Genomic DNA, 13959 nt, shown 5'->3' with positions numbered 1-13959 from the left:
ACTTATTTTCCCCTCACAACAGCCTTGAACATTTGAAAGTAAACACAACGCTGTCAGTCTTCTAGATTGTTCATCTTCAAGTTGGTCGCAGTCAGACAAGGAAGTCAAACAAAAAGTTGATGTAACATTAATCTTATATTGTTTATTTCACTGCTGTAGAAAGGTAGACAACCTTTGAGTGTTGAGCACACATATTTGTGGTCTAGTTACATGCATAATGAGCAGGGGAGAGGAGTAAAAAAGAAACTGCCAACAGCTTCCATAACCTAATAGTGAACAGGGGATCACGTTTCAAGGGTCTTGTTGTTGATCTCAAGCAACTTTCAAAACAGAAAAAACAATGGTTGTGAAAACTGAGGTAGCTGCCGTCGGTATGCAAGCCTGGGACTAATGGTCTTTATTTTTTCAAAGTTCATGAAATTCTGCACTTGGAGTCGCAAGTATTGGTGTATAAATGTTTGTAGCTTGATATAGTGACATCCCCACATACAGGGTATCCAGGAATCTGAGACATTCAAATAGCATCACTGACTTGGCTTTTCGCAGTGAATTTAATGATCAGATGTTTTGATGAAGTTACAAAATAGTTTGAACAATGAACAGGTCAACATCAGGGGTTAAGTTGTCAACAGGTAGCATGTCCCTGGGTTTTTGTGATACTATGAATAGATATTATCAATGTGACTTCTGAAGGTCTAACAGCTAGCAGCTGAACTGTACTTTTATGAGTTCATTGGCTCTTACCCTCCCAGACTTTGATGGACTTCTACAGGTTGTTTTATATGTTGGTGTAGTCTGAATGAAACATTATTTTGTATTCTGAATGGAAAGAAGAAGCAAAATTTTAATCTTTCTTAACTTTTGAAAAGGTCTATATTTGTTTTAACAAAAGTGTACTTGGCAACTAGTAAAATTCATCACGCAGAAATTCGTTGTCCATATCTGTAACGTAGATCAAACAAAATGAAGCCAAAGGAATGCAAATTATAGAAGGTATATTTTTAAAGTGCCCTTTAAACCTCTCTTTGATTTATCGTAAATATATATCCTTGCAAACCATATCGGCATATTTCTGTACAACTGCTAAGTATGTCTCTACCCCATGTAATGTATACATCTATGGAATGGAATTGTTACCATATCAGTAGGTCTATACAGTGGAACCTTAGCACTTGAGGTGTTTACATGTGTACATGGCTGCCATGAAATTTACATACTAGGGAGATGACATCATCTTTCTGGTTAGTGAGACCTCTACTAAGGTTAACTAAATAGAAGCATTTCTGTGAGAATGGATGGCTTCAGCAGAGGCAGTGCCTTCATCGGTCATGTCACGTTTTGTACCTAAAGCGGAGACAGCTTCAATTGTATGGATCTTTGTACCACTGTTGATCTTTGTGTATGTAATGCTTGACATACCGACAAATGAGGGCAGAATCATATGTGGTTTTAAGTCACTCCTCCCTGAAAGTCACTGTTACTGTTCAGTAAGCATGGGATAATGATGACATCTCAGCTACATGTAAACATGGAACCTATTTTTGTGTCAATTGATCGAATGTTAGGTCAGGTATATCATACATGTATCTCAATAACCATAGTCATTGGCGTTTCAGTTCAGTAACTAGTGTGTATATTTTAATAATATGAACATGAGCAAAAGTTCACTTTGTTTCAATTTTGATCTCCAATTTTGATCCAGTGGAGATATTGTGAATAAGTTGACAGGATTACGTGTATATAATCTTGTTCAGAAAGCTTTTCCTGTTCCTAACAGTGTCACTGAGAAGTGGTTTGGTTTCTCAGAAGAGAGTTAGTCTTTTCAGCTGATCTGAAAGAATTTCCATCCATTGGTCATCATATTTTGCATTACAATGTAAGGGTTGTGAATGAATGAAGGAATTGAAGGACCATACTTGCAGGAATATGAAGGAACCTTGTAGAAGGTGACCAACCCAAGGTTAGGAACCACCCATTGAAATTTACTGTTCCCACCATTGAAATATACTGGCTAATCCTTTGCAAAACACAGACGGTAATGTCAATTTCATGTTGAGTTTCCGACCCATAACTGCATTGTTTGGTTGGCATTTACAGAGCTTTTCTGATGTAGATTGCCCAGTGGGCCCCTTGTACACATGCCACAATGAAGGAATGGAATGGCCGACTTCTTATGAATGAAAGACGGTATAGGTTACATCAAGGCATTTTGAAAGCAAAATTGCCAGCTACATACTGTAATCAGGCTCAGGGCCATTTTCACTGCCAGGACATTTCACTTTTAACCTGGACATTAAAGTTTTCATATTGCACTGAAATTTACAAAGCATGATGGAAATTATACCCTTCATGATAACATTGATTTCATAACTGTGTACTTGAAATTGAATGATTATGCTTGAACTCTGTGATTGTCTACTACATCTATATATAAAGACATCTTGATCGAATTTATGCTTTGGAACTTTTCTAGAAAAGTGTAATACTTGATGTAATATACGTGCCCTTGAACGTACCTGAGTAACTGAACCCAAAAATTTTCAAATTCCATCGTGGAATTCACTGTTAGAGCTGTTGTTTCCCAAGGGTCAATTTCAAATTTCAATTGTATCTCAGTATTCTGTATAATATGTAGTCAATGTAAAAGTTCTTGAATACTGAAGTAAATTTCCAAGCAATGCCATTTTCTTTCTATGATTTCACCCAAGTTTAAGTCTACATTACGATTTCCACAGGAATCAGCCAAAAGTGGTCACTTTCAGGGTGAATTTCCTCATGTCTTCTCATGTCAATGTCATTGAACATGTACCTTACTCAAGTGAAATGATGCTATGCAGATGAAATACAGCGGCAACATTGATAACTGTGTTATATCAGGCAATGCAATTTTTAGCAGTGTACTCAGTGCTAGGTACTTACATAGCTGTCCAATAATCATCTTTTAACTGCCAGTCCAAGTTGCAGCAGATGGACGTAGTATGTTAACCATGACACAATTGCATAAATCACTACCACAAAAATACGCTTGTTATCCTGTTATATCAGGTGTTCTTTGATTATCATCTCCAGTCTTATTTTGTTCAATACGGAATGCTGCAAGTAATAAGATTTCCTCAATAATAATAAAAATAATAGTCCCTTGATTAATTTAGCACAATACAATTGTGTTAATGACCACTGTAATTTTCCACAAGTCAAACTATCATTGGTATTTCTCACTTGTCAAACTGAATACATCGTTGTAATCCTCTTATCTATGTACATGTAGTGGGTGCTCAACAAAGGGTTATTAGCATTATATTGTCCAATTTGAAACTGCTGTACAAATTGAAGGTTTCAATATCTAGATATGATTAATATGTAGTTGTAGAGTGACATGTATAATTATCGGTAATTTTTTGTCAAACAATCATGAATGCTACTGAACAGAACATGAATGACTTATGAAGTTCCTGTTCTTCAAAAATATCATAAAAAGAAATGAACAATATTTGCATTATCTGTTTTACTTCCCATTGATCACTGCAAGGTGGCTGTTTCATATAAACACTCTGCTATACAAGAAAAATTGTCCCATGTGTTTCTTAACCTTTCTTGTGTATGTAAATGGATCAGTAGCTCTCCCCCTAAGTGTTTACAACAATGGTTCAAGCTGCCAGGAAATGGGTTTGCCCAGAAAAGACAAGACCAGAATGAAAGCTTGTCATGTGCAATAAAGTTACATAGAGTGTTCATAACACCTGTGCAGATCCACGGCACAGGTATTGTTTAGTTCTCATTATCTGTTAAGAAATAATCTTCAAAACCTTTATTTTCTGCCATAAACACGGTAATTTCCTAACCTCAGAGAAAGGTATGTCAGTTTCCAATTGTGCTTGCTCAACTGCCAGAGGGTGAATTCTTGACTACATTGGACAATCGACAATGAAAAGCGTCTGCATGGAAGGTTGCATTTTCCCATCTTCTTAGGCAAAATTTTATTCATACAAGATAAAATGGAGATCAGTTGGGAAAAACAAAGCTGTTGTTAGAGTAAGTCAGCACTGATGAAGGACTAATCTCACAGAGAACAGGTTCTCTCCATGTTAGATCTAAATTTAAGTGACGCTGGCATGATTTACTCCATACATAACGGATGTGTCACTGGTTGAAAGACAAATAGACAGTGAAACTAGATGGTGAAGACAGACAGTGCTTGTAGATAAGTAGTGTAAACAGAATCAGTTACATTGTATCTTGTGTATTCACATGAATTGGATTATCTTCCCGCAAAAATTAGATAGGTTTTGCTATTTGCCATATTATATCATGTAGATCAAGCCCATCCTCAGTCACCACCTACTACATTTTACTTCTATGTCCCTGAAACAACAGACAGTCACATATCTCATTCAAAGAACATCCCAACATGATGATAACTCTAATAAACATCAGTTCCCCATTCCACATAAATGGCAAAATTGGAAACCAATTGTTTTATATATATGCATCAGACTACATCCCTAATTACTTCTGTCAGCCCCTAAACATCCACCCACACAACAGTAACACATATTCAGTTATAATTTGTGGTGCAATGTTTGTTGTATTCATTTTAATGATAGTGTATTGAGACATTATCAACCGCTTACACACAACCAGGTTGATGCTCTTGGAAAACGAGCATGGTAGCTTGGCCAGAGGATATGATATTTGTGATGGAACTTGAGACAGCGCTTTCTGAAAAAACAGCCCATCATCAGTCTTCAGTTTTCCACATTTATGCGGAATGAGGAAATGATGTTTGTTGGAGTTGTCATGTTGGGATGTTCTCTGAATGCGATAAGTCTGTTGTTTTAGGGAGTTGATATGATAGAAGTGAAATGTAGCAGGTGGTGACGGCATGCTCTGTGACTTCAGGAAATACCCTGCCTCAGACAAAAAGACTCAAATTTATCAATTTTTGAAATGGACCCTCCCGAGGCTTATCAGTCGGTGTGCATATTCTGTGTCATGTGAATTTCGTTAAATATTTATAATTTTGTCTGAGTCTTTTTCAACAGTCTGTGTTCCATGGTAAATTTGGCTTCATACTTTTCCTGTTATTCGTGATAATCAGAGGGTTGTGTAATGTATATTCTACCATCTATGGATATATTCAGTGCATTTTGCCGGTATTTTGTTCAATGTTTTTGTATAGATTCAACTTGCAATACACACACAATTATAGTTGAGAAGTCAAGTTTGCTATTAGTATTAGGCTGGTATCTTTCTTTTTTGACAAGAATTGTTTAGTGAAAATTTAGGTAATGGAACATGGTTCATATCAAACCAATTTGATATAATCGTATCATTTATGAATTACTTTACTATACTGATGTAATTCATTAATGCTATTGTGATATATCAAATTGGTATAGTGATGTCAGGGTCAGTGCACATACCCTTGTACCATGCATTAATTACTGATGGAAGGTCAAATACCAAAAATAGATGATGAACCCCTTTATGCATGCAGTACATTATCAGTGAATACATTCAATAAAGAATATCATCCATGTCAGGAAGGGAATGATGTTTTGTATTTGGTCAATTAGATGTCCAATTACACTTGTGATTTCCTTGAAAAATTGACGAAATGAAATCTACAAGGAAATGGACACGGCACTGGTTTGTGTGAAAAGTGATCTTCATTTTCATCCTTGTGATGGTGTACTACCAGTACTGCCTTGTGGTAATCCCTGAGGGTGTCCTGTGGAGTCATTTCAGCATGCCAATCATATTTTGTGGTAACTCTTATGGGTATCATGTCGGGGTCATTTGAGCACCATAAGATGTAGGTCAGCCCCAGGTGAAATTGACAGCCTGGTGAGTTGTGAACATTAAGGGATGAATCATAGCCAGTATTTAGTCAATCATTGCAGTAGATTATTTCTTGTAATGGTGAAATCACTGATATTTTTACAACATTGTTATTACCAATACCATATTTGGCATGAGTGATATTGCATCTCTATATGAATGTGTCCTGAACCTGCAACTGACTAAATTGTCTTTTGTAGTCATTTCATCAATATACAAATATCATCAGTTATTTCAACAAGATGAAAAATGAAGCCATATTATTTACAAACATACAAAAATACTCTTAAATATGTTTTCTGATCATCAAGAGAAGTAATGCCTGGTGGCAAAGATAATTCTTTGGTCCAATTGGGAATAAACTTCAATCACACCTGGAAAACATCAATAATATGCAAATTACCCCACATACAAAGATGCACAAACACAACTCACAAACAAACACACACAGTGCACCTCAGTGTAATGTTTTGAAACATACAAGATTTTTTTACCATTTGAGTCGTTGAAGAAATTCTAGTGACACATTCTATCTTAGCAGGGTATCACATGACACTTGAAAAGTCAAAAAGTTTTAAGAGAAATCTTGTGCATGATTACATGTATCTAGAGTCATTTACTTGGTGCAGAGGACATACAGACACATAGATCATAATGCATACTGCACAATACCTACATGCTTGTTCATGAACTCGAATACACTGAACATTTTATTTCTTAGTACACAGCTTTTTATCTCCTGAGTGAAAAATTCTGTGTGAAAACTGATAAGACTGTTGTATACCCAGTTTCAGTTTCACTGCCAATATGGGGCATAATTATGACTATCAGTCATCCGGTACCAGTCTGAACTTTACTTTCTGATGTCCTCTGTATTCTGTTTCAAAATTGAAGTTTCTACCATGAAATATTTATGATTTCATTCTCCCTTTTGTACTTGTTGGTTTGAAACTTTGGTTGTATTAAAATTGTCTTTGCAGTGTGATGATGAAAGTGATTATTTGTCTTGGCTTGAAAACTTATGAGGTTGCATTCCATAGAATGTCTTTTAGCCATGACAACCATTTAAGCTACCAACTGCAGACTCCTAGGGGCACAGAAAAATGCATGTTTGTGTACAAAAAATTGTTCACTGCGGTGTTTACAATCTATTAGTAAAAGTCCAAAGGAGGATTAGGTAACGGATAAAAGTTTACTGTGCATGAAATTTGTTATAGGAAGTGGGTACGTGTGTTGGTGAACATAACAGAATTGGCTACTTCTCGAATGAAAAATTTTGGCGGATGATTTTGCCATGGCTCATGAAATAAAATAACCACATCTTATGTGTCACTACATAGACTTCCATACAGCAAGTGCCGTGTCAATTCATCATGAAGTGCTTCATGGGAAATTCTGCAAATGCAAATAAACACATAAAGATTTATAAAATGTCATGACGCCCACGCTTCATGAAAATTAAACTCCATCAGTGTTACCCGTACAACAAACAAGTGTTTTCAGTGTTTCATGTGATAATAAATTCTAGTGTGTCCACAGTTATTTTCCTTAGTTCTTGGAAACGAGCACATTCTCTCGTTAATATATTTATATTACTGTTTGAATCAAAATTGCATGAATGCAAATGAAAGTTTTTACAGGAATGATATCGTGATTTCCCTGCATGTGGTTGTGCAGCCCTCAAGCTGTCACTGTCATAATTTAGGAGAGCCGCCAACTTTCTCCGTTATGAAGTTTCGCTTTATTGCTTAGCCGGGAGGGCACTGAAGAATCTGAGATTTGACTGCTTATGTAATGTATGGTCTTTGTGTTTGCCAGGCTGGGTTATGTAAAATGATGTAATCTCTGGTGAATTATTCCAAGGTAAAAACGTCAGGAATTTTGTGTGTGTCGTCAATGAAACTTAGAAGGTAACTGGCCGCTGACCAGTGTGAATAAAGCAGGTTAGGTATGGGGAAGGGATGTGTAGAGTAACACATTATACCTATAGACTGTGATGGAGCAAGTTTTTAAAGTCTGACTCTAAAGAGCTGGGAGATAAAAGGGTATAGAACAAAACTAGAAATAACGCTTTTATGGTGCATTTCATAATAGAAGTTGTTTCAGACTTAAGTGAATTATACTGAACATCATGTCTTGCATTGATGTCTAGCTAATGTTAGTACCTTACTGTTTTATGGAGAAATGCAAATAGATTTCTCCCAGGTTCCATTGTTTACAAACGAGCCTGTGAACATTTCATTTCTGAAACTGACAAAATTTAATTACGGGCATTTCAAGGCAGCCTGAATTATGAGCTGTCTTAAATATCAAGGGACCGCTTGAGTTTGCACAAATAAGAGAAACATGAACTGTAAAACAGTTCTGAGTCACAAAAAGAGAGGTAATATTAAAGAAGCCATACAAGTGTAATATCATGAAATGCAGTCTTTTTTCTGCCTTATTGTTCAGTTACTGCCCTGTCATGCCATGGAATCTGATGTCCTCTCCCAATCTCAGTATTTTGTGATTTTGAGGTTGTTTTCCTCCATGAAGAATGTTCAGGAATTTTTCACCTCAGATCTTCTTGAGGGATTCCTAACAGAAAAGATCTCATTTCACTAAGAACACACTGACCTCTGACCTGTGTGTTTCACATTGAAGTACCACCTAGGTTGGTTAGAAAATGTTAAATGGTTGACATGTCACAGTGGTGTGGGTATGAGATCATTATTACAGACTGATCCACCCAGAGGAAAATTGCCAATCTAAAATTCAAATATTTATGTTTTAAAATTTTACATGAGGTTCTACTTTTAGAATATAGTCAGATATAAAACATGGTAATACAACTCTCAAATGGACCATAAATAACATAACAGTCATTTTAGGACTGTTTTGAAAAAAGACATTGCTCTGGCAGAATTGTTCCTGTTAGTCCATATTTCACAATGACAGGAATATTTTTATTTATAGGGAACCATGTTTGTAGAAACTAATGTACCTGTATTTTCAAACAAAGTACATGTATATGTTCTCCCAAGACTTAAAATCTGTACAGTAAAACATACCTTCACTCCACTTTCCCATTTATATCAGTAATATTGAATGTTAATATGGGAATGGTAGTCAAATCCAGTAAATTATCGTAAACTGTTTTTGACAAAATGATGAAGTTCAAGTTTACAGTAGTCAGCCATAGAATAGAATTGTAATCATTGTGCAGTGGTATTTACAGACCATTGTACATTCAAGGATAGACAGGCCTGACCTTGGAAATGACATCCACCCTTACATTCAAGGCATATTTGTGTGTATGTATTTTACCAACCTTTGGTATAAAAACCATAACACCTAGGGTTTGTAAGTGTTTGTTTTATTCCAACCTTGTCCGTTAACGATTGCCTGTCAGTTTGACAGCAGAATAAATATCATGGATGATGAGTTAATATTTTACAGTATGCAGCAGTTGTTGATTCTGATCTATTATATCACCATATGTAAAATCTTGTTAAGTGTTACATACACAAATCATCCGCAAAAATTATATAAAGGGAGAAAATTACCTTTCTTATTACTGTCTTACAAAGTGAAAGTACCAAATGTACTGTGGAATTTAAAAAAATTATGCACATGTATATTCTTTGATGTACAAGATGTAAATTTGTTGTTGAGAACCATGAGATAATTGGATATTTGGAAGTCACAGATTTATGACATTTGCTGTGGTGTTGTAACAAAAATGTGACTGATGTTTTTGACAAATGATAATTGTGATGAAATAGAGTCAGGCTTTTCATTTGCAAGAATCTGTCAGATTTCAGCTGTAAGGATTCCAAAAGACTTAGTTTCTCTTTTGAATATTTTTGAATGTCGTCATCCTGGAAACCAGCTATGACCAGTCATTTTACAACAGAATTATATTTGTTGCACAGCTTTCCAGATTCTTCCTGGTAACCACAATTTACAGGGATTTACAAGTCATAAATTAACTTTTTATGAAAAGATCCAGCAATAATGATAATTTGCTTCCCCTTCCTTCTTCCCCACAGCCAAACCTATAGTGCAAAAAGTAAAATATAACAGACTTCACAGAGATGACTTTGAAACACTCAAGGTCATTGGCAGAGGGGCATTTGGAGAGGTAAGTACAAATCTAAATTACGCAAATTGTCCTGTATACTTCTTGAGAAAATATTTTGAAAAAGCCTACCAGAGAAGTATGGTTGATATCAATCAACACAAATTATACATGTAAGTAGGGGAAAAATTACGATGATGTCATAGTTTAGGTCATAAGCTAGGGTATATATGGTCATGTCAAAGGTCACAAACAGTCGTGTAGTTATCTGTGAGTGTTTTAGAATCATAGCTATTGATGGAAAAGAGTCATGTTAGTGCAAAAAAGCATTGTGGCTAATGCAGTGGTGATTTGCCTTGTTGGAGTGCACTTCTACATCCTTGAGGTTTCAGTTGATAAGATGATTATAAAGAAAGAACGTTTTTGTTATCTCAAATGCCAATTAACAGAATGTGTTGGTCATGTGAATTACTCTTGTAGAAAATATGTTTATGCTAATGATACATCTAATCTATGCAACAAATTTGCAAAAATAGGCATGAAAATTGTGATGTAATATCTACCACAGTATAGTGAAGCTGTGTTTGTAAGAAAGTGCTTCCTTGATTGACATTACAGTCACAACATTCATACTTCCGCCAACCCCCCTGAATTCTTATGGGTCAGTCCATGCCTTGAAATAACCCTCTCCAGTCCCAAGAGTAGAGCTGAGAAGCTACCATCTGCCAATGTGATCCAGTGAGGAAAACATCCAGGTTGCATGAATGGAGCTGTTTGTTTGGTAGTCACCCCAGTTGAACTGAGACCCATTGAGACCTCATAGTATTAACATGGCCAGCCAATCGGCCGTTTGTCAAGTACCAGTAGAGATTATCTATGCATAAAACAGCATAGTACAATAGAGTCAGTGCGAGGCAACTGACTGTCCTCTCAGTATTCTCACTAAATTATAAGTAGGGCTCTTGGTGTGTGTAATACGTGCCTTATCAAATGCTCTTGCTATGTAAAATTTTGTAATTCGGGTAAATTTTGCTAGATGAGAAGAAAAAATAAGTTGGTGATAAAAATAAGTTGGTAATAAGGTACAGTGAATTCAAAAAAAAAATGAATGATTTAGAATCAGGTCAGATGTCAAAGTATCAAATGTTTGATATGAAAAGTTCTATGCTCTCAGTGCAGGAATGGATGAGATCACATTCTAATTTTGGCAGAGTGGTTGAGAAAGTATCACTCACATTTACCTTCACTACAGCGGATTTGCATGTCATGTTCATGCTGCCTTAGATTCTGAATATACACAGAAAAAGAAAAAAGTTTGACATTTTCTCTTTTTCTTTTCTCTCCATTTTATTATTTCAACGTAGGTTGCAGTGGTTAAGATGAAAAACACAGAAAGTGCATTTGCAATGAAAATTCTTAATAAATGGGAAATGCTCAAAAGAGCAGAGGTAAGTGGATTTTTTAGGTTGACATTGATCCGATGGTACAATGCCAAGTTGAAATATTGCAATGACTGCAAGTCATGATATATTCAGATGAATTAACTGTCTTTGAATATTTCTGTTTGTCTGTTACGTAGTCAGTTTGTATTCTGTTGATTCATTTCAAAGCGGTCAGTGACTCAATATAACTGCCATTAAGTTCCAAGAAATGCTTTGTAGTGTACACTGATGTGTTACTCATTAACTCATTTTCTCATAACAAGTAAAATAACAAGATATACTGCCATATTGGTCAGATACCAGACAATTATCAACTGAACATGAAATGTTCATCCCATGAATAGACCCTATGATAAGTCCTTTTACTGTGAAAACACTCTGTTTCATGTTGACAAATAGCTTCCTGTAATAATTGATGCTACCTTGATTATATGTCAAATGAAAAATTGGCAAGGGCAATTTGTCAGCCATCATTCACTGAGCTGACCTGGCCGACTGAATTCCCTTTTCTTAGATGCCTAGTGTGTGCGTTTGTTTGTATTTGTATGTGTGTTTGACCTCATTATCTGTCCTCCCTGGCATGGGGTCAGTTGTAAGTGATAAGCATGATAGCAGGTAACAGGGTCATTTACTCCAGGTAGAGATATGAATCTACACCCTTGCTACTGGTTTTTAGGATAAATCATACACTGAAAAGAAATAGTCCTATTATCAATCTGTGACTACACAGATTGAAGGTGTCCTGTTCTGTCTGTGGAACCAGCGACATTTTATCTATAGTTAGTGATGTAGATTGGTTGTGTGCTTGGCCAACCAGGTGTCAGTATGATTAGTTTATTTGGGAAACAATTACAATAGTGGACCCAGAAGGAAGAAGTTGTCAATTTTTCAAAAGTAAACGGTTCAGGCTAGGGTTAGGGTCAGGACCCCATGGAAGACTGCTTAAGTTCACAGAGTCTGTCTGCTGAACTCTGTCCAGTTTTCATAATGTGTGTAGGGTCCACCATTCTCAGTGTGTGTTGTTAGTATTGAAAGCATTGGTGTGAAAAATGAAGCATTCATCTGCTAGTGTTAGAAGACTTCACTGATTAAGATTACGTCACACAGTGATCAAGACCAACAAATGAAGTCTCCTTGGCAGATGTCATTGTAAAATACAGTGTACTTCATCATCTTCAATGTAATCGGCTCTTGTCTACAGATCAGTAGAAAAGAGCTTGAGCCATGTCTACAACAAGAGATACAAAAAGCTTTAGATTTGACGTTTTCACCTATGAATTGATGTGTCATACCTGATTAAGTTTCCTATCCATCTGATGAACTAATTTTACAGTATGGTAGTTTGTAGTCATTCTGGTTAGATTCACAGAGTACCACCGGACAGAAAATCATGTTGATATTGTTTATCTATCTCATGTAACGTAAGAAAACATGAGAAGCTAAATGTCTAATGATTAAACAAAAAAGTTACCAGATAACTGATTTTGGTCACTGAAAGGCAAAATCTCTGGGTGCCAGACAATGGCCTGGTAATGATATAAATATTGAGGGATTCAGGTTAGGGTCAGAGCACAGATGTATATTTATTTCTGCTCTGTAAATATTTGTTATAATTGGGTAATAAAGATGATGATGTTAACAACTTTCTTCAAGTTCCCACGATAAGTACATTGCAACTGTTTTACCCTCCAGTGGCTGTCTACTGTAGCCTGTCTTTGTCATTTTACCCAGGCTTATAACTGCAAGAGGAAGTCAGTTTACAATTGTGCTAACTTCAAGTTTTCTTGAATACAGTAATCCCAACTTTAGTGTTGATCTGTTTCGAAGATTGTCCTTGAGGAAAATAATGTCATCTTTCTGTCATAAACATCCAAACTACTCAGTATTTCATTTAGACATTGTCATCTTCAGTGGTTAGGAAATATCAAATTTGATTCATGAAATTCTGCTGAATGATGCACAACAAGTGATAATGGAAAGTCTGTTTCCATCCTCTTGCCCCTAAAGGAGGAAATTGTTGAGGGCAACAGGAGATATTAATTTGACAAGTGAGGGGCAATGGGGTTAAACAAAGGGTAACCTTGTAGCCAGCTTACCTAATGACCAGCAGAGCATGAAAGCCTACAAAAACAGACAAAGAAATCCAAGTGAAGTCAGACAAAGCACGATACATGTTAGCTTTAGAACTGCCACAGAACAAACTGTCTACCCTTTCAAAACCTGCAATAATATTTGTAAAATGTGTATTAACAGAGTATAATAGAGTTGGAAGAAAAACATGTTTCAGGCTTCATTCCCAACGTTTTTTGACACAGAGATGGTTATTGTCAGGGTAGATTGTTGCAAGTTGTGCACATGTAGCATTCATGTACAGGAATGAGTATGCGTCTACTCCTGTATATCACTGTCAAGTGTGACCAATATTTTAGCTGTCAATTGGTACCAACCACAGGATACTAATGTCGCTTTCTAGGACACTCTTGTCGGCTTCAATATTCCCTGTATTGGTCCATTCAGTGGATAAACTGTACCCACCTCTCTTTGAATAAGAAACTACCGCCAAGTTCTGTCACATTTTCCAAAATCTTGATTCAGTAGATTGACTTTTTCTCTTCT

The 13959-nt window shown here is 36.1% G+C and overlaps 1 protein-coding gene across 5 annotated transcripts in view; it reads left to right on the top strand.

The window, feature by feature from the left end:
* Positions 1-13959, top strand: part of LOC139149029 (serine/threonine-protein kinase MRCK alpha-like) — a 66078-nt gene that overhangs the window by 4269 nt on the left and 47850 nt on the right. For all 5 annotated transcript variants that reach the window (XR_011556068.1, XM_070720523.1, XM_070720526.1 and 2 more), the window contains exons 2-3: positions 9873-9964; positions 11266-11349. Coding sequence is in view for 4 of the 5 variants with exons in the window: in XM_070720523.1 (XP_070576624.1) it covers positions 9873-9964; positions 11266-11349 (176 nt within the window). In the remaining variant the exon portion in view is untranslated. The remainder of the gene's footprint in view (positions 1-9872; positions 9965-11265; positions 11350-13959) is intronic.

Source organism: Ptychodera flava, chromosome 14 (assembly GCF_041260155.1).
Source record: "Ptychodera flava strain L36383 chromosome 14, AS_Pfla_20210202, whole genome shotgun sequence".
Lineage (NCBI taxonomy): Eukaryota > Metazoa > Hemichordata > Enteropneusta > Ptychoderidae > Ptychodera > Ptychodera flava.
This window is presented reverse-complemented; position numbering and strand designations above follow the sequence as displayed.